Raw genomic sequence first — 25,773 nt, 5'->3', positions numbered from 1 at the left:
ATACGTGACCTGGAATCAATGGAGTTAATTAAGTTTAATTTACATTATAAGAGCTTTTACATCCAGGAAATAGGACTACTTCGTTCTGAAATAAAGAGTAGTTATCCGAATGTAATTTATTATTCTAAGAGTTTCGACACTGTGCATTGTGTAATCTACTGCCTACCATTCAGTGATGAGAGACGTAGCGCAATTTCGATGTGCTACGGAGTGGTGACATTGGCCGAAATCTTTTATTTTTCTCATGATAATTAATGTCCTCTGAAATCAAGCAATCACGTATTTAGGGGAAGCCAAAGCTACCCTGGAAAAATTAGACAGGAAAACAATAAAACATTTTTAGTTACGCATATGAACTGTCCCAAAGTGAAGCGAAACGAGTAGAACTTAGAAATGTATTTATTAAAGTCGATTTTTGATAATTTACAGTATTGAAGAATCGAATGTCATTTCGGGCTTGAACGATTTCGGTCGTCAAGATTCGATGAATAGATACGATGAATGATCGACATCGAATTATGGTAATTCATATCAGATGTTTTTTATAGAATAATTTTGCAATTATTTTACAGCATGCATTAATCTTACACAGATCATTATCGGTTTTCTCCAAAAATTCGTTGCCATGGATAAAATATTCTTCGTTGTTATGGATAAAATATTCTGAAGTCTTACACGCCATTGTTGAGTACATTCAGTGAATCAGCTGACGAAAAGGAATTATCATCCAACTATATTTCTGGATTTGACCTGGCTTGAATGATGCTGCGAAAGCTGACATCTTCTTCCTATCCCCTATCAACAAGTAAAATACTGATGCAACTAATATATTTTTCCCTTGTTACTTTGGGCCCAAATCCCTTGGGATTCTGTCGCTGTTTTGCTCTCCCCCGTCACTGGCGGACATGTGCGTTTGCATCCTCGCTCCACAAATTAAAATGTGACCTAATAACTGCGGTTCTCGTGTCGTCAGTCGTGGTGAGTCAGCCAATATAGACGATTTAATAACGACGCATGCGCTTTTTTTTAGCACTTACCGCCTTGCATATGTTTTTTATACGCCACAAATTCGAGCTGAAACAATTTGCGTTCCCCATTTTTTATGTTACCGACTACGGTTGCCAGAAAGAAGGAGTTAGCCTTCAATGTTCGTGAACGAACTACGCTCAAGCTAGGAAGTTAAAACGAAGGCCGTAAATCCCTTTAAGTGGGAAATTAAGGAAATTTTACGTTTTTTCCGGCCTAATGGTACGGAGAGGAAAACGTCATTATATTTTATTGGCATTGACGGCGAGAAAACCGAGTTCCGACTGGCGACTGACTCAAAATAAGCAATGCATCTTTTTGGGTTCCGCTTCATAAGTAACACTTGCAACGTGTTGTAAACAACCAACACTCCCTTCTATTCAATCTCGAATGCATTAATTTCATTCAGTAGATCGTATAACTTGAGTCGCGAAAGAATTACTCTTAGGGCTTGAAATTGGTGTTATTGCAGTGGCGGATAAAGATGGGGGCGCCCCCCCCCCCCTTGCGGGCCCGTAGTATTGCTAAACATTGCAGAACCACAACTCTAACTTTTTTATATCATAAGATGGCATTGTCTTGTATACGTGTGTAATAAATTTACCTAAAAATTTTTTAACTCTGCATGTGACTTGAGTATTTTTTATTAGGATAAAAGTAAAGGTAATTCAAGATATCTTTTGCGCCCCCCCTTCTCGAGCTTTTTCTATATCCGCTACTGTGTTATTATGTTGCTGGAAGTGGAAAAAAGCAAAAGATATGCGCAATTATTTTCTGTATAATTACTTTTAATGCCATCTTAGGATTTGAGATCTATTGACGTTGATAATTCTTGTCTCGAGGCTGAGGATGAATAATATTTACCGTGGAAAATTGAATCTTTCTCTTGCTATCACTGCAAGCTCTTCTGCGCCAAGAGCCAGTTTTATGATAGTTTGATAAATGGCGTCTAGCTTATTAATGGCACAGTCTTCTCTCTACGTGTGGTACCCTGAATATTGTGGATGCGTATATTGCTTGAGGCTGACGATTACTTGCGGAAGTGGTTGCGATAGGGAGGCCTTTCACTAAAGGCTTTAGGTCTTCCGGAAAGTTTAATAGGGAAGTCTAAACATTATCGAATGTATCCACTCTCGGTTCATATAGCCATCCTTGGTGGTGAAACCTCACAAATAGCGTACGCTGCGCATAATTCAACGGCATCAAGTGGCGAATCCAAAGTGGCGCTCCCCCCTTGGATATCCAATTTACCCTAGATAAGTCACCGTGAAATTCCTCGTTTTCTGGCGATCATAGTGATGTAACGGATGATAAGTGAGTCCTGGTTATACTTAAAATTGGAGGCTCGATAAATTTGGTTCTATGGGATGAGAGCAAAGTACTCCTTCCCTTAACCTTTCAATCAACTGGACAACTCTACCCTTTCTAGTACGACGAAGTGGAAAGGTAATTTTTTTTTAGTGACTGACCAATGCACTTCCTCACACGCCAAGCCGGTTGGCTCAGTTCCTGCCAGGTTTCAGGGCGCGTTCAAAAATCGTAATTGGATTAGGATAAAGGAGCTCCTCCCCTCCTCCCTGAATCCGTTCTTCCCCGCACCCTCTCTCTCTCTACTCGCCCCTTTAGGCCTTCTCTTTCTGTCCGCAAGTTGATAGTGGCGCTCTTGTCGCTCTTCTCTCGCGGTACGGGCAGTAATGGCAGTTAGAGGCGGACTCTCCAAGTTCGTACAACGAGTTCCTTGGCGCGGTTCCATGGATAGGCCTGACTGGCCCGGCTCCCCATCCTAGGACAGAATCATCAAAAAAATTAATTTGTATTTATTGTTTGATCCTCTTTTCATGACTAAAAAGCACATTTTTAGATTTGACTTCATCAAGGTTGCATATCTTTCTCTAGACCGCGATTTTTTTTAAACCTGAAGAGGTCCTTGTAATGATATAGCTCTTACCTGTGGTAATATTAATCGAAATATAAGATTTTAATGTGTCGATCGCCACCTTCCAAGTCTTCTCTATTCGCTCCAGACGCCTGTGGTGAAGGTATGCTGCCAGAGTAAGTATAAACCAGATCGCTCCAGTTGGCTGCACAAAAACCGAATGCTTCCGAGTTCAGCGTTTAAACCATTGGACCTCGGAAAAATTCCTACGAACGGATAAAAACCGAAAGCAGCAAAATTAAATCACCGTACAGTTTCGAGGTAAACCCGGACACTTCTTTTCGATCGTGACTTATATATTTATATCTAGTAGCAACAAAGTTTTGCTCGAAATGAATTCATCTCCGAATTCAAGCAAATAGATGGATGAGTGGGAGTATAGTAAGCGCTATTTTGCATTTTAAATCTAGGCTGCATGCGCATTAACCGAAAATTTCGCTTTCCAATTCTTATTCTCATATGCGCGCGTGCAGGGTGACTACGTGACCCAGGGTGCTGCTTTATAAACTAAAACTATTCTTAACAAATATTTCTGAACACTGGACCGTTAACCTTTTCGTTGCATCCAAACCTTAGTAAGAAATTAAGAAGTGATAACGGTAATTACATAGCCGACTGCTCACTCAGGAAAGAGATTGGGAAAAATTAAATTGTGGGTCTTATTGATTTACACTGCATCAAAAGTAAAGTTTGTAGGTGCACAGGTTAACTTTGGTACCCAGCATTGAAGATATACATATTTTTATCAAGTAAAAATGAACTGCGAAATAATCGTCTTTCTTCCTTTCAAAATTATCGATTAAATATCTATATCAAGAAGCGATAATTCTTCTAGAATGCGGCCAACGCAGTTCGTTCAGGCCTGGTTACACGATACATTACCTCCTTTACCGAGTTAATGACTAAATGCATGAACGACTTTAGTAAACCACAACGGAAAATGTACAAATGATTATGAATAGAGGCATGTAAATTGGAGAGGGTTATATTTTTGTTCTTAAATTCGTACAATTTGGGTTGTTATATAATATATTTTCGCGTTCGATCTTACCTTCAAGCATTTGGACTCGTACCTGTTTATGTATCGTCTAACCAGGGTCGTAGGCAGGATAAAGTGTGAATAGAGGTTTTGCGAATGGACGTAGAAAGAGTAAGGGCATACGTAATTACTCAAGTGATGCGAAAAGGCATTGCATTATGTTTTAGATGGGGTAAGAGGACGGATGGATGGAATGTGGCCATGTTCTGTTTTTATTTTGTATCCCAACATGTAAGGGTTCGCATTAGGATAAGCCCTGTGACCTTACGCCCTTAAGGTTAAATTTCATTGGAATTTTTTCCTTACCGTGGGGAACGAGTTTCGGCGCTATTGGTTTTCCCTTGATTGCTGATCACTCGAGATTGTAAACTTCGATTACAGTGGATCGCTTTATTTTTTATAAAAAAATACTGGTACATGCTGGCAAAATTTTGTTAAATATGCATGGACACGCCTCCTTCCTGGAATATTGCAGAAACATCTTCCTATTCAAAAAGACTATCGTTGCATGAGGATTGCTCCTTAATAAAACGTGTTCTTTGTGAGCGCTCTACACCGAGTGCCATATTAATTGATGGCCAAGGATGGATGTTATGGCCGAAGTTTAGCCTCCATAAGGCTGCAGTTCCCTAAAACCAGCATTAGTTACTTACTTAGAAGCAATTTACGAAAATGACATATGATATGAAAATTCTACACTTGAAGACGGCCACGAGGATAAGTTATTGATTATTCCATGAAAATCAATGCTTAGTTTATTTTAGGTATGAAGTAAAATTTATTTTATCGCAGGAATTGAAGGTATTGCTAAGTCTGCATTTCTCTTAATGATAAAGTTTCGATATTCATCCTACTCCATGAGAAATGTCCTCTTCCGGCTATTTTAATATCGAATATCTTCTCTACATTTTGTGTATATCGAATTAAAAATTCTAATAATTCTAAATGACTGCATGAAAATATAATTTGTGCGAGAAATACACGCAAATTAAAACTAAATTATAAATATTGACATGCAAAAATATATTTAATACGCATGCATGAAGTAAAAAAGTTGAAACCTGGCAATACTACTTTCTGAGTTATTAGTGTAAATGCTTATGAAACTGAGGGCAAAATACGTCGAAAGAACAAAAATTGGGCTACTGTCGACTGTACCTGGTGGAAAAAATATTATTTAAAATATATATTCATATGCTAATATGCATTGCTGCGTGTCCTAACATTTATTTTTTGATATGTTTGCTCGTATCGCATGAGATTAGTTTCTAAACGCCATGATGCGCGCGTTTCCCAATTCTTTCTACATTCCCGGATGTGATAAAGTATGAATCGCAAAGAGAACCGTATTTTTTCATTTTTTAACCATCCCCTTCTCAGATTATTAGCGACGAAAAATTGACGGTCTCACCCCTTTACGTATTATTTCATGTCGTCAAGAGCTCCTGCCGAGCGTGGTACTGGTTCTCAGCAAGTGCACGGCCTCGCGTGTTTTTTTGTTTCCAATCATATTAACGATTTCTACCCTCAATGAAAGGTTCCTATTGAACGAATTAATGAATCGAAACTATTATGGAAAGTGGTCAGCAATTTCAGATTTTTTAAAATTTTAATCATAAGAGAAAATGGATGTATCGGGAAGATATTATTTTCGTCGTCGTAAATTATCTCTCCCTTCCATCTCCCGAATTCTATGAATGAACTGCAATTTCGGAGCTGCTTGAATAGGATCCATTTCTAAAATGCGGAAATGAGTACTTTTAATCGTGCTGTTATAAAGATTTTTTTGAAAGATTAGCCCGTTAGGTAAGTATAAACCATAAATGTTACAATAGAGGTTTCTCCAGTCGCCATCTTGTTGTGTTGCCACCCACTGCGCATTCAAATTGGTAACAAAAGTCACCGCTGGCGTCGCCGACGGGCAAAACGATCCGAACCTCGCTAAGAAGTAAGCTAAAATTTGGGCTGTTGACCGATATTTATGTTCATGACCGAGTGAAAAATGGAATTCATGACTTTTCGCTGTTATTCCTCGCGGTTGCGATTATTTCATAATAATTATTGGGAGTAAATGGATCGCATTCATATCATCGCCGCGCTGCGGACATTTTTGAAAACCGATTTAAATGTGCCCAAAATGGAAACACAAATCAAGTTTCAACGTGGCGGACTGAAACCTCCTTCATATATTCCCCCTTGGTAAAAAGGTGGGCGAGGGCAGGGCGACGCTGGCCAAACATTTCCCACGCTACCTACCGAGTTCGATGCATCAAGGCGGAGTGGAATCCCTTGTGCGGAGGACCAACACATGGAGAGGGAGAAGGCGAACGCTATTACGCTAATGGCTTCGTTAGGATCCTGAGATCACCCATTCATCGTGGGAGGAGTCCGTTTTGTGTCTGGCCTGCGTTAAATGGGATAGAGGAAATTTATTTCGCTAGTACTCCCGTCCAATGAGGTGAAGCTAACGATTGCGTGGAGAAGGTCAGCAATAGAGTGTAAAAAGTATCACGGTTCTATTTGATTAATGAGTCAAACGCCTAGAGAATCTCATTTTCTTCTTGGATATACGGTGAGAATATTTTTGCTACATGATGAAAAATAGTGTATTTTGTTTCCATTACGAGGGTTGTTACTTAGTGCCTGTGTTTCAATGGATTATCAGTATAAGCATCAGCGGCGGAATCCTTTCAATAGATTACTCACTTTATTTCATAACACACACCGTGTCGAAGACCACTGTAACATTTACATTATCCATTGACTAGGCATTTTCCAAATGGAGATTTGTAGCTCCACGCAGCGCAATATAATGGTGAACTATCGAATCACTGCATACGATGAGCATTTTGCGATGCCTGGACTTGTAAAATATTAACTTCATGTTGAAGAATATCAGAAATACTTATTGGATCTTTTACAATTATTTATTTGCATCAAATAGGAATTTTTCTTGTATGAATTGCAATTTTTGCTCTATGGACTGCTTAACCTCGTCTTTGTAATCTCAGAGAAATGTCTTAAGTTCAATTTATTATAGACATTAAGGTGAAAGGTCCCACTTGAAAAGGTCCCACAGGAAAAGTCCCACTTGACGTAGTTCTTGGCTCTCTTGGAACTGATAAATCTAGAAATCGACTTACTGCTGTTGTATAAAGCGATTTCAAAATCCAGATGAAATGCTCACCCTGAAACTTCATTATATAAATGTGATCTTTAAAGATGTGTCTATGATGAGTTTTCTTGCGCCATTGAAAACCTCCACAAATATGCTGTTAGTATGAGATGTAGAGACGGGTAGCAATTAACTTATGTCCGATCCGACGGACGGAGTGCTGTGCATCAATTGCCCCTCGCAAAGCAGTCAAGCAGGGATCATGCAGCCTATGAAAAATGTCTGCCACCGCCGGGAATCGAACTCCGATCCTCAGGGTGGAAAAAGGACTTTCTAGCCACCACACCAACCCGATTTCGAAATTTTCAAGGTCACCCTCTCGTCCGCCTGAAACGTGATTGGTGCATGTTTTCTCGACTTGTCTTTACATACAAAATTCGATCCTCGCGGTTGCTTAATAAATAATGGCTAAAGATAGCAACGGTCGTATTTCTTCCTATGGACTTGCTGTTCTATTATTTTATGATTTTTAATACCAAAGTAACGGTCAACATTCTGAGTGCAGTATTCAATCAGCCGTTACTTCGATTCGTTGACCTTTTTCTTCCGTAGGCGGTCTATATCAATACCTACCAAAAATGTCGGCTGCGTTCGCAGATCGTATCAAACCGAATGCCGGGTGAGGCGTGGGCGATAGAATACTTCGAAAATTGAGGAATATATCCAATATTGCATTGCATTTTATGTATTCTCTGTTGGAACTTCAACGAGTTTTCGCATTTCGATGCATCCATTGAATTTTACCGGAACAATTTGCATTTCGTTTGAAAATTCCCGTTAGTATGAGAAACTTAAGTGGGCAAATATTAGAAAGACGAATTCAAGTTGATCCCGAGCTGGCCTCATCCAGATGTCAATGAGCATTGCGTTAATTTTTTCTACTTATTTCCCATTAATGATATACTAATTACTGTGGAATTTGGTCCCAACATCAACCCCATCACTGAATACGATCAGTGAATGTTTCCGTGAATTTTTGTGCGGTTTTTATTCATGCTAAAAATTCGCCATCTTGTTGAATTCTTGTTTTAATATCGGAAATATTTCGTACCGATGGATTTTATCCCTTGGCTCCTATTCCGCAATCTTTAACTTTTCTCAACTAGGCTCGAAATCGCCACGTAGATGCTTGTAAATATAATACATTTAGATGCTTGTAAATATAATGGAGCTAACTATTTCGACGGTGGTGTTTACCAAACCTCATGTTGCTTCATACTGGACGATATTAGTTGACATTAACATATGACACAGGCAGTTCGGGATACACAAATACTCAGAGGTCATCATGGAGTCAAGTTGGGACAAAAATTTGCCATCACCAAGCATCTACTGCTCACATGTTCGAGGTTTCTGGCCCTGCCTTAAGGCCGTTTTACACGGTACACGGAATTGCGCAGTCTGACGTACGTGCGAAGGCGCAATCAAAATTGCGTCGTGTAAAGCGGTGAATTGCTAGAACACATGCGAGAATGCGTGGATAGGAGACGGAAAAATAGCCCCTGTTCTAATTTCGTTCATGCATTCGCGCAATTCCACGCCATTTTAGAAATTAATGCAGCTCTAACCTGCGTAATTCCGTGTACCGTGTAAAACGGCCTTTAGAGAGTGTTGTTGGAGGCGAACCTCGTTCTTTTGGGTTATCCACCGTGTCGATTAGTATCTTCAGTTTCTCTGGCGTTTTACCTAGCATCTGCAGGCAGAGTGGGCAGAAGGCGCTCACCTGTGGTCACCTTCTAGAGCAGGGGTTCCCAAACTGGGGGGCGCGCCCCCCTGGGGGGTCGTGGAGAAAGTCCAGGGGGGGGCGTGACACTCAAATGAAATAAAAAAATTACAAATATAATTTCCTCAGATCTTTGAAATAAAGTCTTTCTAAGTTTTCATAAATGTTTTTGTAAAGTTTCAATAAAGTTGTAAACTTTGTCAAAGAAGGTTACAGTTTTTAAAACTACAAAACACACAGGAGTTCAAGGGTCTCAAAACCGTCCCCATCCATAGCAGTGGAAATAGGGTATTGCAAAATGGAAAGCTGATATGTGTAGCGGGGGGGGGGGGGGGGGCGTGGTACAAAAAAGTTTGGGAACCCCTGTTCTAGAGCAACTTCATCCCTCAGTTTGGATGTACTGTTAAAAAAATCAGAAATATGTTTAACTGCTCAGCATTAGTATTTATGCATATCTCGGGTCTTACAGTATCGTTGACGCTTAATTTTTACGAACGAAAATCGTGGGGAATGTGACTGAGAATGATATAGGGTCAAAGATAGAATCAGTATGAGGTTTAAAGCGTCGTTCACCGGCATCACATCCATTTAACCAGAGGTAGTCCAAAACTTAGTCATCAGTGTGATAAAAGGGAGTTGGGGGGTAGAGGTATTTTGGTCGGACGTGAAGCTACTGCAGTGAGAGCAGTCGCTTCATGACGCTGAGACCTTCGCTTTTCTCGAGTGCTGAGGCTTTTCCGCCGTCTGAAACAAGTGCTTCTGATATTCTACAACATGAAGTTGGTGTCTTACGCTTCCAAACCTCGCAAAATGTTCATCATATGCAGTGAAGGATTGCATGACGCAGCGTGGTACAAAAAATATCCATTTGGAAATCGCCTTGCCAATAAATAATGTAAGTGTTTCAGTGTTCTTTGGTTCAGTGTATGTTGTTCACGTTCGGAAGCGTATTGTGATAATTCGGTGATATGGAGCTGGTATCTCGTGGGTGATGGGGAGGCTTGGCCTGGTATTACCCCGTCCCACAAACCCTGGTGTTGGTTTGCACGATACGTCATAGATGTAGATCTACATCCACATAATACCCTGTGAGCTACCTCTAGGATTGTTGGCAGGGGGTGGCCAATCACCAACATGAAGCATGCAAGAGGACCGCCGGATGCGTACCGTACGGTGTTATAGATGAAGGGGCATGGGTGGAATTTGAACACGCGGTAGTTTATGTTCGTCCAAAAGGCCTCGTTTCCGAGAATTGATATCGGAACACAACTGTATCTTGAAATGAAAGGTAGTTACCCTTTTCCACAATAATTTAATTCATTTTCAATTTTTGTCTTACAGCTTACGACTCCCATCGAAGCAATTTCTTATAGTTTACGTCCAATTGTAGACCATGCAATCTTTCCTCCAATTCTCGTATTGCCCCCCTTTCCTGCCGTCTTCACCTCCTCCAGCATCTAAACCCTTCTACGTCTCGCACCCGTCGAATCCCCCCCCCCCCGCTGGGTTTATATTTTTAAATAGGTCCCGTTTAGATCACTACTTGGGAATTCGAATATGCGAATTTTAAAGGCCGTTTTACACGGTACACGGAATTGCGCAATCTGACGTACGTGCGAAGGCGCAATCAAAATTGCGTCGTGTAAAGCGGTGAATTGCTAGAACACATGCGAGAATGCGTGGATAGGAGACGGAAAAATAGCCCCTGTTCTAATTTCGTTCATGCATTCGCGCAATTCCACGCCACTTTAGAAATCAATGCAGCTCTAACTTGCGCAATTCCGTGCCCCGTGTAAAACGGCCTTAACCCTTTCACTGCTGTTCTATCTCCGGAAACCTTCTCCTCACATGCGGCGAAAATGTTAAAATGCGTCTCCTGGGCCCATGGAGCAGGTACTTCCAGGATGGGTGTGGTACACCCTCCGAAGGGTCACTAATCCCCGACCCTATCCTCGACGAACTCACCCTCGCAGGACCGTCTTATCGGCCCTACCAGCGGGGGCCCTACCTCCGGAAAAGTGACCGCTCTGACTGCAATTTGAAAATCAATCAATCAATCCGATCATCGAAATATGATAGTTTTCATCGCACTCCTGCCAATCAAGCAATCAAGTACGTCTTTGAACCGTGTCTCTGCGATAAAAAATAACGATTTTGTTAACTTTGCAACAAAACGTGGCTGCGGACCACCGGAAAATGGCCATTATATCAAAGTTAACAAAATCATTATTTTTCATCGCAGAAACACGGTTCAAAGACGTACTTTATTGCTTGATTGGCAGGAGTGCGATGAAAACAATCATATTGTGATGATCGGATTGATTGATTGATTTTCAAATTGCAGTCAGAGCGGTCACTTTTCCGGAGGTAGGGCCCCCGCTGGTAGGGCCGATGAGACGGTCTTGCGTGGGTGAGTTCGTCGAGGAAAGGGTCCTGGATTAGTGGGTCCCTTCGAAGTGCTTCGGCCAAAGTGCTGACCGCATGGCAGGGAGGAAGAAAAAGTACGTCCACCGCAGTCTGTCGTGCGGACGTACTAGGTACGTCCACAGCAGTGAAAGGGTTAAGCTACTGAGTGATGAATTTGTCTTGCCAGATAAAAGTTTTGTCAGCGTGAAATGCTTTTTTGCCATTTCTGGAAAGATGTCGTTTTGCGCTCGTAATAAATTCTAATCCCTTCGTCATCTCGAAATCCTATCTCCCCCGCAGTAATATATACGCCCTCTATGCTTGATAAATATTTTTGTTCTTACGTTTACTTATATAATTATGGCTCCACGTATGGGAGAGCAATACGTCATCATCTGGCGCAATGTATTGTATGCATGTGGTGAGGAGGTAGAATGTATTTGGTAATGGGAAGATAATGCGTCGGAACACTCGTGATATTCATATACTTCTTTTTCTTTGGATGTTATTTATACATGTGAATTTACGTTTAATAGGACTATTATTCTAATTATGGTAGAAAATCACATAAACCCATGCCGTGGGTGGTGAGAATCCACCTATGCATTTGAACCTTTAGTTGGAAGGCGATGAATTTGACTTCTGAGGTAGCTGGCGATGACTTAGCCTCGATAAAAGTGTATTACATATGTATTTCAGTTAGAAATAACTCTAATTATTGAATTATATGCGACATTTTCGATGCTGAAACTAACTTATTTTTGTAGTTGAGAACTAGTCGAGCTCTCGTGATGAATTCCTTAACTCCGTTTCCTTCCCTCCGGTCTGTAATCTAGCCCTCTCCATGTGCCAGGCATGCGTCTGAGTTCTTGAGTGGAGAGCCCCTTGGTCTCTGTGGTATCGCTCGCTGCCGGGAAGAGCACCTCTTCCGCCGCCGCGCCCTTAATTATGCGGCGGCGAGAGAGGTGCCCGTCCTTGGGTGTCGTATTTGCGGCGGGTGTGGACGGACGCCTGGCTGTACTATCGATCACCCACTCTCTCTCCCCCGACGACATACTTATGAAGGGCGGATCGCCCTGCCTCGGAATCGAAGCCGGGTGCCGTCGGTGGAAGGCGCCAAGGAGATATTGAGTCGGGGAAGAGAACTTGGTAGACACCACCGTAAAGAGAAAGCGTCCCTTCGGTTCGATCGGCTGTTGTTGGTGACAGAATATGGGCCGTGCAATAATTACGTGAAGCGATTTTTGACCCCTTCCACCTTAGTGAGATATCGTGAGACTTGGCTCGACCCCCTCCCTCTAATATCATGTGAGATTATTCAAAATACGTATTTTCATTGCGAATATATCCTTAATTTCGTTGGATTCATAAAAGACAATTTGTTTAATTATTTTTATTTGAGACTGCTACTTAAGATTACTAAAATCATAGACTAGAATCACATATTACACTGTTTCTTTCGGAAAAAATTACCTGATACTTTCCAGGACCCCCGTTATCCCCAACTGGAGAATAGGTGAGAATCGGCTTGAACACCTCCTCAGCTCTAAAAGCCTCACGAAATTAATTAATGCCCCCTTACTTGTGTAAAACTCATTCTATCATTATTCGTTAAATGAGACGTTGAAACATTTCCACGGGATTTATTCGCACATGAAGCGTTTCGTTGTTACAACAGCATTATCAAGTGTTAATGTGATGTGATCTGAGTGATAAAGTTGTTGTAGCATCGAAACGCGTCGTGTTCGAATAAATCCTCATCTATCATACAAGATAGTCCAGCTATCATCTTAAAATTTGTTGGCTGTAAAAACGAAACCTTTCAAACATTTCCAAATTTTGTTATATCAAAATTGATAACTTTGCCCCACTATTTTCTCACATTAGAATCTTTGATTCATGGTACTAAATTGGGGATTATCTCCTGGAGATCGAGGAAGGGTCTAGAAAGGATCGTGCTTGAGCGATGATTGCCCAGTCTAGGGTCTCGTATATCTGGGCCAGGCGGACTTCACTACCATGTGCTAAATCTTTTACATTAAAGATAGTGGTGAATGTTGGCTAAGGTCTGCTCTGTATTCTCATACATTTTAAAGATGATAAAGTAAGTTTTAATTTGGCAATGCGTCACCAAAAAAGACAAAATGCGACCAGTGGAAAGGGAGAAATGTACCCTCTTTAAGAAATACCACGAACAATCGAACTGAATGTCATATTCGCGAAATTTTCAAATATCAGTATCGTTCACGTTGCAATATACTACCTGGAGTGGAAAAGAGGTCGAATTTCCAACTTTATATATGCTATATGTTTTTTTAAATATGTCTATTTAAAAATTTCGCTAATTATCCTCGATATTTATGATTAACCTTGTAGTCATTCTTATACGCACAAAAAATATACGTTCTAATAAGAATACATCTTCTATCCTTACGAAAAATCTTATATAAGATGCATCATATCATAAAAGTATATATCATATACAAACCAAACTGGGCACCTTAGAAAATTTAATAATGAACAATTAGAATATAAGTGCTGTGCATGATTATAAGATACGCTTGCTACATGAAAATGATACTTATTTTGGCTAAAAATACATGAAAGTTTTTATTGAAATATATACTAATTGAAAACTTGTAGACAAGGCTAGTATAACGAAGATAATTCTATTGAAATGGAGCTATCTCCATGATGTGTGATTTTTTTAAAACATGTAATAATGTCAAATAACGTGACAGCATATGTTTTCGAAATATTTTCCAATAGTGGGGATGAAACACTTTTCTGAATATCGCGAAAGCTCGTGTAGCCGCTATCTGCCGCTGGCAAAAAAATTAACTTTTGCGAAGTTCATCTTTGCAGCTGGATTCAATTCCCACGGTAAAGTTCCCAACGTATTCGAACAATGTAATCGTTGCTCCCACGCTAATTGTTTCGAGTAAGCACAAAACATGAACCGTTATGCGCCGAAACTAGGTTGTGCTGATGGTAAGTTGGCACGTGGCGGTGGCAGTGACCTGCAAAAGCAATTTTTTCTCCTCCATTTAGTTCTCGCTTTATTTTGAGTTGCACCGGGGTCATTCATTCGTGCAATGCTCTGTACGAAATTCGACGTTAAAAGTTATATAATGCGCGAACTTCGTTCCTTTTCCCCCTTAATGAAAGCAACCCCCTAAGCTTACACCTTTGAAGGCAAGGTTAAATGAAACTATGACTTCATTAATTTGCTCCGGTAGTTATTGTTGTCCGCAAAGAAAGCATTTCGCTAGACATTTGTCTTTGTCCGTGAAGACAATTTTCTTCAGGTTGGGTGCTGTATTTTTTTCCAATTTTACATGGGAAATCACATTGCATGTGAATGCTGCGGCATGAAGTTATGAGGCGTCGTAAAAACAAACCTCTTCAAGTATGACTAGGAAGCTCGCCATGTCCGTTTTTATTGGCGTCATTTTCAGCTTTGTTATTCACTGTCTTTGCGTCTCATGGAGTCCCTAGAGGGTAAAGTAAATTCATCCGCACTCTTAGGATTCGCCTCAGGAATAGGTCTCGTCGTGAACGGCGAGCGTCTGAAATGCAAAGGCGGCAGCATGAAGAGGGAGAGGGACGCGAGGAAGCCGTTTAATGGTCCGTGGGCACGCGCCGCTCGTCATTCCGATTAGGTACTCATCGAATGGAATGGAGACTACCCATTTTGGTTATTCGCCCGTGCATTGTGTAGCCTAAATATACTTGGTAAATTCGGAGAAGATGTTTTTCTCAGACGACGTGAAACATACCTTTGGTTACTGTCGCACAATGGTATACGCGATCATGAGAGGGAAATAAAGGAAATAGAGTACGAGAGAGATTTGGGATGCTGTTATTTCCTCGCACTATCAGATATTGTATCGGTGTCTCGATTGATAAAAGTTATGGCGTCACTCTTAGGGCCTGGTTACACGATACATTAACACGAACGGGTTAATGTCTGAATGTATGAACGCGAGAATGAACGCAAAAATGCACCGTGTAACCACCCAACTTGTGCGAATGCATGCACAGAAAAAAGAACCTGTTCTAATTTGGTTCATGCATTGGTACATGCTACGTTCCGGTCCATCCGGACCGTCTGCACTCTCGCATCACTGCTCGTGATATCAGGCTCACCTGCTCCTCTGCAGAGTAATGAACTATGACAAGAATTGTGCAGCATTCAGGAAGTGAATAAAAGTAAGAATAACTTATAATTTTGCTTGCCAATGTCAAATAATCTTCCATTTTACCTTAGACAGATTCTAATTGTAATACTTCCTATTTACGCAATATCGTCGTTTTTAAGGTTGACTTTCTCGAAATCCGTATTTCATAAATTTACATATGACGTTACTGAGGCCTAAAGAAGCATCTGAGCAGCATATTACTAAGCATGAGAACCAAAGTCAGGATCTACAAGACTATACTATAACCTATAATACTCTGCGGCTAAAAACTTTGGTCACTAGCAAAGCCCCAAGAAAAAAACTGATAACTTTTTAAAACAAACAAGTAAGAAAAATATTTGGACCAATTAATGACGAAGGAGTTCGGTGAATCAGAAAAAAAAACAGAGAACTGAGAGAGATTTATAGTGATCCGGATGTAATTGCAAAAATAATAAGCAAACGTTTAAGATGGCTGGGCTACATATTGAGAAGGGACAACATTAGCATGATAAAATAGGTTTTAAATGGTAAACCCAATCATTAAAAACTTCTAGGAAGACGAATACTGCGGTGAAGAGACCAAATAGTGAAGGACGTAAAATTGGATTGGATATGATTAGGATCGGAACAAAAACAGAAATGACGGAAGAGAAGGAAGAGTGGAGATGGGTCGTTGGCGAGGACTAAAACCATGTTGGATTTTCATGCTCACAGGAGTATTAAAGTTACATGGGTGCATATCAGTAACGGAAGCAGAAAAAACTCAAGGGGCGCAAAAGATATTTTGAGCTACCTTTACTTTTATCGTACTAATGCAAGTAATCAAGTTACCTGCAAAGTTTAAGATGCGTAGTTTTATTTAAACTGATTACTTATTTTTAAATAAACTGATGCTGTGCTATCTTATGATATTAAAAAGTTTCAATTGTGGGTCTGCAATGTTCGACAATGCGGGCAGCCCCGAAAAGGGGGAGGGGGCGCGCGGCCCCTGCGCCCGCCATATGTATCAGCCACTGCCTTATATTGCTTTTTCTTCATCGGCTGAGAACCGTTACGCGCAACCACCTTTTGATATCAGTCCGACGGTTGCATGTGCGGCTTATATTTTTTTCTAAATACTGTATTACTCACAAGTCATCCACTCTTTTTAAAACTGACTTTTTCGATAGCCCTTTTGCATAAAATATATGCCGCATTCCCCTCTTTCTTCAAGGTATGAAAACCGTTATTTCTTGCAAACTCTCTCCGGGTCGCCATGCGTCCTGCCTCTCCTCATTCAATCCTGTTTTCCTCTTCTACTTAATCACTTGCCCAACATCCATTCATCGCGGTATTCATATTAGCCTTCCATAGTACAACCACTTTCTCTGTCTTCTTGTATTTCCATAATGTGTCCCTTATCCAGAGACCATGTGGCGAATCTCACATGACATTCATTTCCATCTTGCGATGAAAATTAATTGAAAATAGATGCAAATTTTGTTCCCTCTCATTTTCTATTCATCCGAATAAATACTAATTTGGTATTATATCAATTCACACTTTTTGAATTAAGTTTATTTTTTATGAGGAGCTGAATGCTGAATGGATGAAAATTTGCGATTGATGCATGGATGAAATAAAATCTGGTCTTAGACCACTCCGTGCTGATAATTGAGGATAATCGAAACTCATACTGTGGTATCATAATGCCGGAGTGAATAAATGCCGATAAAATAAATTATTTCAAACTGTAAGAGAAATAGTTTCGTAATTTCTGTGAAAGTAATCCGATAGAATTCCTGGCTAATATCAGAATTCATAGGCCATTTTAAGAGCAGGTTTAAGCGGTAAGCAAAGTACGTATCCGCGTAGGGCACCGAGCGAAAGGGAACGCCTAAGCGCTCTCTTTAAAAAGGATATTAAAGGTTGAGGGTTGACATAATTCACAAAATGATTGTAGAGGTAAGAATATATCGTAAAGTAGGTACCCATGCCAAAGAAAAATCTCTTTTTAGTGTTCTAAGTATAAACTTCTTAAGTTTGTTTTCATTTGTCGAGTAAATAAATGGATGAATTTCTTGAGAGCGGACTTGTGTCGCATTTATTGATTTATTTATTGTGAATTTTCAAACATATAATTTGTTTTTAGCTCTAAAAATATCACATTCAATACCTAAGATCAAGCACGTAATAAGTTGGCGCTTACATTTAAGTCTCGACCCTTATTCTAAAAGTTTATGTATTTATTTTTAAATGTATCCAGAGAGACTCTATAGTGTAGTTTCCTTCGTCAAAGAAAAAGAAAGCAACGAAAGGCATTGATTACGATTCTTTACCCACCATTAGTGTATTCATAATATACAAATTATTTGGTTTTAGAAGTCCCAATTTAAGCGAATGTTAATGGTCAATTTCAACCTCATTTGAAAAAGGCCGGATTGGCGCCCATGCGATGCCACTCCACGTGACGTCACAGGGACCCATATACGAATTTCTATACGAATAGATAGGAGTTTTACATCGTACGAGATTACCAATGCATGCATGAGGCACAGAGTTCACGGAAACATCTCTTAATAACCACCTATTAAAATTGCCTAAGGTCGGAAAGTTTCCTTCGTTTGATAGGGTAATAATAATCCTGATTTAAGTGAAGGCGCTACCTGCTAGCAGCCTACATCGTAGTGGCGCTCAAAGCCTCGCCCCAAGGTCACCTCATACGGCAGTAGCGGGAACCAGAATGACGTCACACGGGCTTTTCCCAGCATTCATGCTTAGCCGTAGCGTTTTCACGCGCTTAAAAATGTTCACTTTTCATTTAATCGCGAAAAATAGATATGGTCATATAAAAATCTAAGAGCGTGAAAAAATAAGTAATAATCTTTCGATTTAGGCAATAAAAAAAATAATAGGAAACCACCTTAATCTACCTCTCAGGCTATTTATTAGGGGGGGATGGAATGCTGTTCGCTTACAGTGGAACATTTTCTAGAACCGGCCCTGGCCGTTTCCTTTTCATGTTCCCCACAACTCGAGTTCTCTCGTGGCCCATGACATTGAAATTCCATCCGTTCACTGTGCCGGAGTTCCGGTCATCCCCACACCACCTCCCTCTCCTCTCTGTATTGAAATTGGCTGCAACTTTTTCAGAGTCATTAACCCCCGGTAATTTAAAAAGTGGAGTGTATCTGCTTTATTTTGATTCCTTTTGTCGTTCTCGCTAATGGAAAATGAATCATCCACGTTGATTTGTACTTCTCTAAGAACAGGCAATGGGAGACTTTAATCCGAGGCCTGGTATGTTCTTAGTCGTTGATTTTGTCCACATACTATTCTCCTATTATCGTTCCTATTGAATTTATGATTGATTGCGGACCCTTTGTTCCGTTAGAATCGCCAGTTGAAGTAATTCATGTCCCCTCTCCATAAGTTCATCTTCTATCTTATGAAAATGTCCCGGTAATTATTATTTTTTGAGATGCCTTCAGCGCAGCACCCATGAGTATATTGAAATGAATATCTTTTGGAAATTAGAAATTCTTTCAAACTCGTTTCAAGCGTATCTCGTTGCGCTGGAGTATGATCGGCATTCTTTAGAAACAGAAGCATTGCCATAAATTAGGAATGTTATGACTAGCTTGAAATTTGCTTTAATTTTTTAAGTTCTATTTGTTATTCATCAGAATCAGATATATCAGAAGATAAGGCAAGTCAAAATTGATCAAAGCACATTTTAATTTTTTGAATGTTGTTCTGGATTAGAAGTTTTCAAGGTTACACTGGTCTGTACCTGGGTAGAGTGGTCTTTTAATTGTTCAAAATCTAGTTAATATCGGTTACCTAACTTCTGTTATTGGGAGTCAGTATGCTTTTTTACGATCTCGATTGGAACACGGAAATGAGACTTTTCTCTTGTGTACGTAAGCATACGGTCATTGCCAATATCCGTCGGTGTATCACAAGGTCAATCGAGTAGGCCGAGGAAGATTGCCATCGGAGTCCGGCTGCGGTTCACAGTCGAGCGTTATACCGGACTCGTGAGCGTGATTCCGCATCACGTTTACGGTCTCCAGCTGTAAAATAGGCTTAAATCCCTTGTTTACGTTGTAATCAGTCCCTTCGGGAAAGCACCTTGCCAGTGGGTCTCTCTAAAAATAGCATTGCAGTGAACATCTGCGGAGGGGAACAGACTACCGTACCCGCTTCACCCCTCTTCCGAGTGTCATTAGGGCGAATTCCATTATTTGCATGAAATCACTCTATTTTTTCTCCTTATGGGATGAAAAAATGACATTTGAGGGGGGGCTGAGTAGACTTCCGAAACGGGGAGCCCCGGCGATGAGTGCCCCACTTCCACCCTGCCACAAGAGGGAGTGAGATTGTGTTCGTGAGAACTTTTTATGGGTTCGAAACACTCTCTCCGTCTTCTCTTAAGTACTCGCCACCCTCTCGCGAAGTTGTATTTTCGGATCGACCTCTCGTAGCGAGGGATCACAGGACTGAGGTGCCAATTAGTCCGAAGCGAAACTCGTACGCGCGAATATAATGATGGAGGATTTCCAGTTGGCCGCTAAAAATGTTGTCATCCAACGCAAATATTATAGGATTTACCAAAGTCGACTCGTGATTCATAGTAATCGCTGATGGCAATGCTATTCTAATTTTACGGGGAAATTGGCTACAATTAGATATTGACTGAAATTCATATACCTCATGATATTATATATCAGCATTCCTTATTTACCCATTCCATATGAGTGCAAATCATCTTTTACAAATATTGAGAATATATGGCTCACTTGGCACTCACCGCCGCTCAACGGACATTTTTGAAAACCGATTGAAATGCGCCAAAATTGGTATCATTGGTCAAGCTTTTGCGATATGAAATGGAGCCTTCTCGCTGTAGTCCCTTTGCTTGTAGGGTGTGGTTTTTTTTGTTAATTAGCTCTCTAGTAAACTAGTGATGAGTGACGCATCATTTTTCTAGACTATCACGCATACATGCCCTTTCATTTTTCTTCATTTTTGTGCGTGAATTTGTATCTTCGTATCATTCAAAGTATAAACAGTGGGCGATATTTAATTTCATTTCCTCCGCGTAAAATCATATTGATATTATGAAGCCCTCATGGCGAATATGGTTACTTGGTTTGATCTCTGAGTTATTCTCGGGTTTCCTTCCGCGTCAGTTGGCTTGTGGACAATAATTTCACCGCGGAAGGGTTCGTTCTAACATGGTTACTTGGTGATGATCTTGTTGGTATTACTAACGGCACATGATTACAATTTCTGCATTTACACGTTTTATATAAATTAAATTGAGATGAAAATATAATTAAAACCATACTTAAATAAATTTTTTTCTCGATTCAGTACCTTCATAAAGAATTTTCGGCCCAATGTCGTTTTCCGCCTTCCCTCTATTTAAAGCTACATTTATAGGAACTGCACTTACATGTGGTTATAGGGGAAAATATCTTTAGTACAAATCAATAGCTGTCAATCCCTCAGTCAACCTATCCTTAATTTATAAATCTAAAATTTTATACGCTGAGGACCTGCATTTTGAATGACTAATGACTATATTTTTTACTGAAAAAATCAATAGAATTTCCGTGAGGAGCAAGGATAACTGAATATTTTATAGGATGATAGCAAAGCGCATGGGTATAAGTTTTGCTATTAAAAATAAAATACTTTAGAGGTTATATTTAACTTACAACTCAAAGAGCTCATGCTTTTGAATCGTAGAAAACCTCCCGTACTAACTGCTCGATAAGTCCATATGTCAACGCATTTAATTAATGTGGCCACTCTATTCCACTATGCTTACTACTCTTGCATTCTCTAGCTCCGGCAATTAACGATTCCGCTATAATGATCAGGAGAGGAGATATAATTGCTACCTCAAGATGAATCCGTGAAGTTTAGGTGCAAATTTCAATGCATAACTTGAAGCCATAATCAAAACTAATCAACACCGCAGGCAATGCCTACTGCCATCTCCTGTCAACCAATATTTTCAACACTCGCGTGCTTCTTTTGATCCGCACCTTTCATCGCTTGTAACCTATACGTCGTCATAATCCTTCCGAAGCTGTTTTTCTCTTATTCTTAGACTGTCTTCATCAGACTATCATGTTTCGTGGTAGGCCCAAGTAAACTTCCGTCTTCTTCTAAAGATTTCCAAAATAGTCATCTTTCTCCGAACTCTTCACAGGATTTTAGCGTTACTCTCAAGGGAAATCCGTGGTATCTTCATAGATCTTCTTTGCCACCACTTTTGAATACCTCCACCCGTGAATAGCCTGCTGCTATCATCGTTAATGCGTGGTCAAGTGAAGCGAGGCCGAGTATCATGCTTTCCCGGTGAGACCACGCACTTGAATTCTTACCATCAGGAATACAGATCGAACGAGGTAAAGGTATATGTGGATTTGAATTTTGGATATTAAAGTGAATGGTATGGAATTCGTCGGATGGAATCGAGAATGAATGATATCCAACCACTCTATAGTTCTAGTTTGTCAGTGCATAAAATTCGCCGAAGTGAATTTTATCACTGCGGCGCAGATGGTTAAGGTTTGATGCAAGAAATGAGCAAATTATCATGGATAATTTATGTACTTGTGACTCAACGATTTTAGTCGCTCTTACTGGGATTGAATGGCAGTTAGGAATTTTATAAAGGTAAAGTCTAGGAAAGGGAATGCAATAAGTCGGTAAATTTATGCGCCATGCGCTAGGTTGAGAATATTTGAAAATTTGACATAGAGCTAGTTTTTTCTGATGACATGACAAATCGTCAAAATATAATGGTATTTGTCCAATCTTTAAATATTGTGATACCATTTGCAAACGTCATCACCGCTGGAAGCGAAGGTATTTTCTTTTGGAAACATTCTCGTGAAGAAGAATTAGCAACCGAGTGCAATCCAGAATGATGGGAGCCTCGTGATATTTTCTTTCTTTAATGATTCATGATATCGCCGCCGCTTGCACTACTTTACATAAATAGCCTGCCTTCGGTGAGGGTCGCTTCCGCTGTTAGACAGCGGCAATGTCAAGGTGGATTTGCGTGGGTTGCCTCTAGCCAACTTTTAAATTCAAATTACTCGGCTCAAAGGTCACAAGGGCACCGGGATTATACAAAAAAATGTTCACGCTCAAATGAAAAATGTGCAGAGCATATGAACGGAATCGACGCATAATTTTATTTAATGCTATTGGGAAGCAGGGCGCGGTAGAAATAATGGATGTATATAAATACGGCCATAAAAATAGCAATAATGGATTCCAAGAGTAAAGAAATAAGTGAAAGTTTAGAAGAAAATCCGGAGGCATTGTGATCTTACTTAAGGGAGGTTCAAGGTTGGTAATTAATCTACAGTAAAGTTACGCATATAAGCCTACGAAGATAAAGCTAGCGACAACTTAGTAATAACGAATATCCTCAAATACTTCTTTCAAACCGTATTCACTCCCTGTCCTCAGAAAAAACACCGCTACCATTGCTAGACTGTATAAAACTCCAATGCAGTCCATTGATATTTCTTGCCGCGGTATGGAAAATAATTTTAAATCAATTACCCCGAAAAAAAAACCGGTCGCGATAAATATTTCGCCAAAGTTAATAAAGATCTAGCGACTGAAATAGCACCGTTCTCAAAATTAATATTTGAAAGATCTCTCGCGGAGCATCGTGTCCCTCAAGATTGGAAAATAGCGAACGTCACTGCTATCTTTAAAGGGGTGATAAAAAAGATCCTAGTAACTAAAGACCTATCTCCCTCTCGTCTACCTCATGCAAAATACTAGAAAACATAATCGCCAGCTCAGTGATGAAATTTTTAGATAGTGTCAAAGTCTCTTAAGTCAGGGGGAGGCACGTTCAAGTAGACGCGATATTTTTAGATTTTGAAAGCAGTTTTCGATAAAGTTCTGCACGCGAAATAATCAGTTAAGCTGGAATCCTATGTAATACATTCCGATATCATATGTTGGGTTAAGGATGTATTAAACAGCCGCGGAACTACGTTAGTTATAGATGGCATTAGTTCAGATACGGCGAACGTCACATCCGGTGTAACCCAGGGTTCTGCTATTGGGCCCTTATCGTTCTTTTTGTGTATTAATGATATCACTTCGGTTGTTTCTATTAAAATTCGAGTCTTCGCGACCGATGCAGTGTTGTAAAGCTTAAGTTAAGTTGAGTTGCTCTACCAGTGTAGTCAATTACTTATTAAATGTTTCAGTTACTATCTGCATGGACTTTTTGGCATTTTATAATTCATACATGAATCACTTACTTCGTTATTCTTTAAATTATTAGTAGTTTTATTTTTATAGTGGCATGTATGTGTTCTTCGCCCTCTCCGACATTCTGGTCTGACCGCGAGTCGTTGTCCTGTGTGCTTGGCCTATGTCCGGCAACGCCGAGTTCGGCAGAATTGCGCTGAAGAGAGATCTCAATGCTTTAAACGATCGGTGTGATACTTGGCAATTAAGGTTAAGTATTAGCACATACGTAGTAGTGAATTTTTAGAAAAAGAAGCCTTTCGCAACGAACCGAATGCAATTGATCGAAAAAGTTATTAAATGTAGAGTCGGTTAAGTATTTAGGAGTAACCCAGGACTTTTCCTGGAGGAAGCACATTCAGGAAATTTGCGGGCAGGCAAATCGTGAATTTGAATTTATTAAAGGAATTATTGGAGAATGCGATGAAAAAGTATAAGGACGATGTTATTTTTCTCATATAAGACCTCGTTCGGAGTACGCCACTAGTGTATGTCGCACGTGTGACAAAGGGATGGTTCCGGATTTAGATGGAGTATAAGGGCGAGCAACAAGATTTGTTAAAACTGCAACGATAACATATTAGTCTAGCTGAATTAATCGGGACTTTAGAATGGGAAAGTGTAACTGATCGGCGGGAAATTTTTTTATTAAATCTTTGGCAAAAATTTCAAATGCAATACTTTTGGCCTGATGTTCAAGATATTTTGAGAGTGCCTAATTATTATGGTGGGAACGATATCATGGATAAGCTTGGGAAATAGAATGCAGAACCGATCGATTTTAGATGTATTTAATTTAAGATGTATTAAGATTCTGCATACAATAAGAGACCGAAATACTTGCAATAGTTTAACTCTAGCATAACTTGACTCGGACCGGGTGAAACAAGCTCTACCAGGGTAGTCAATTACTTATTAAATGTTTCAGTTACTATCTGCATGGACTTTTTGGCATTTTATAATTCATACATGAATTACTTACTTCGTTCTTCTTTAACTTATTAGTAGTTTTATTTTCATAGTAGCATGTATGTGTTCTTCGCCCTCTCCTACATTCTGGTCTGACCGCGAGTCGTTGTCATGTGTGCTTGGCCTATGTCCGGCAAGCGAGCGCGTTTCTGATTAAGGATAGAAAGAGTGCTGCATGCCTGGTGTGTAATCATCCCGTGCCACATAGCGCGGTTAGGGCTTGCACGATACCTCTTACATGTAGATGAAAGATTCATAGTGTGAATTTCAAAGGTATGACCTACGTAGGACTTCCCTATCTCACGCCGGATTTCATGTTTTTCTTTAAATGCCGCGCATCGGAATTTGAAACTACGGCGGTACCAACAGAATTTCCTCCACAAAAATACGGTCTGTTGTGTGGAGTCGTCGTAAAATATTGCTTCTCCTTAGCTCGTGAAGGGAAATAGACGCTCCAACTCGGATATCTTGGAGTGACAGGTGGCAATGCAGCGATCAAGGAGTTCAATTGTGCAAACAGAGGTTTCGTGCCGGGGAGCCATTTGTCACCGGCTGTGTCGGCGAAGGGAATAATTCGCGGCTCCGCCCCCAACCCCGCCGGGCCCTCACGCGAGGGCCAGCTCCATCTTCCGGGGGCCGTGTTGCGTTCGGAATTTGCCACTCTAGGGGTCGGGGGGGGAGGGGGAGGAAGTGTGAGGGGGAGGGTAAGGAGGGGTCGATAGTGGTTGTTCGTCTGGCTGAGGAAAAGAAAACACATTCTCCTCGAAGGCTGTCAAGGTCTCGTAAAAATTAACTCTCTGTCATTAATTTTTGTGTTTTTTTTTGGCCTGAAGCCGTCGTAATCTTAGGAGAAGATAAAGAGACTGAATTTAGCGTAAGAGAAATGAAATGTGACGTCAGCTGCGCGTGTATCTGAAATAGTAAATAGGAAATTATAACTACTATTAGCTAACCCAGGCAATGGTTTGCAGCATTGAACTGAAATTTTCATGGACCGACATCAATTTTTATTTCATGACAATTTCTCTAGTT

General features: G+C 40.3%; 1 protein-coding gene across 1 annotated transcript in view; it reads left to right on the top strand.

The window, feature by feature from the left end:
• Positions 1–9,600: 9,600 nt before the first annotated feature.
• Positions 9,601–25,773, top strand: part of LOC124169052 — a 152,256-nt gene continuing 136,083 nt past the window's right edge. The window contains exon 1 of the mRNA XM_046547525.1: positions 9,601–9,794. Coding sequence (XP_046403481.1) covers positions 9,793–9,794 — 2 coding nt within the window. The 5' untranslated portion in view covers positions 9,601–9,792. The remainder of the gene's footprint in view (positions 9,795–25,773) is intronic.

The sequence above is a fragment of the Ischnura elegans genome, chromosome 1 (assembly GCF_921293095.1).
Source record: "Ischnura elegans chromosome 1, ioIscEleg1.1, whole genome shotgun sequence".
In the NCBI taxonomy this organism is placed as follows: Eukaryota; Metazoa; Arthropoda; class Insecta; order Odonata; family Coenagrionidae; genus Ischnura; species Ischnura elegans.
The sequence above is the reverse complement of the archived record's forward strand: the minus strand, read 5'-3'. Positions and strand labels throughout refer to the sequence as shown.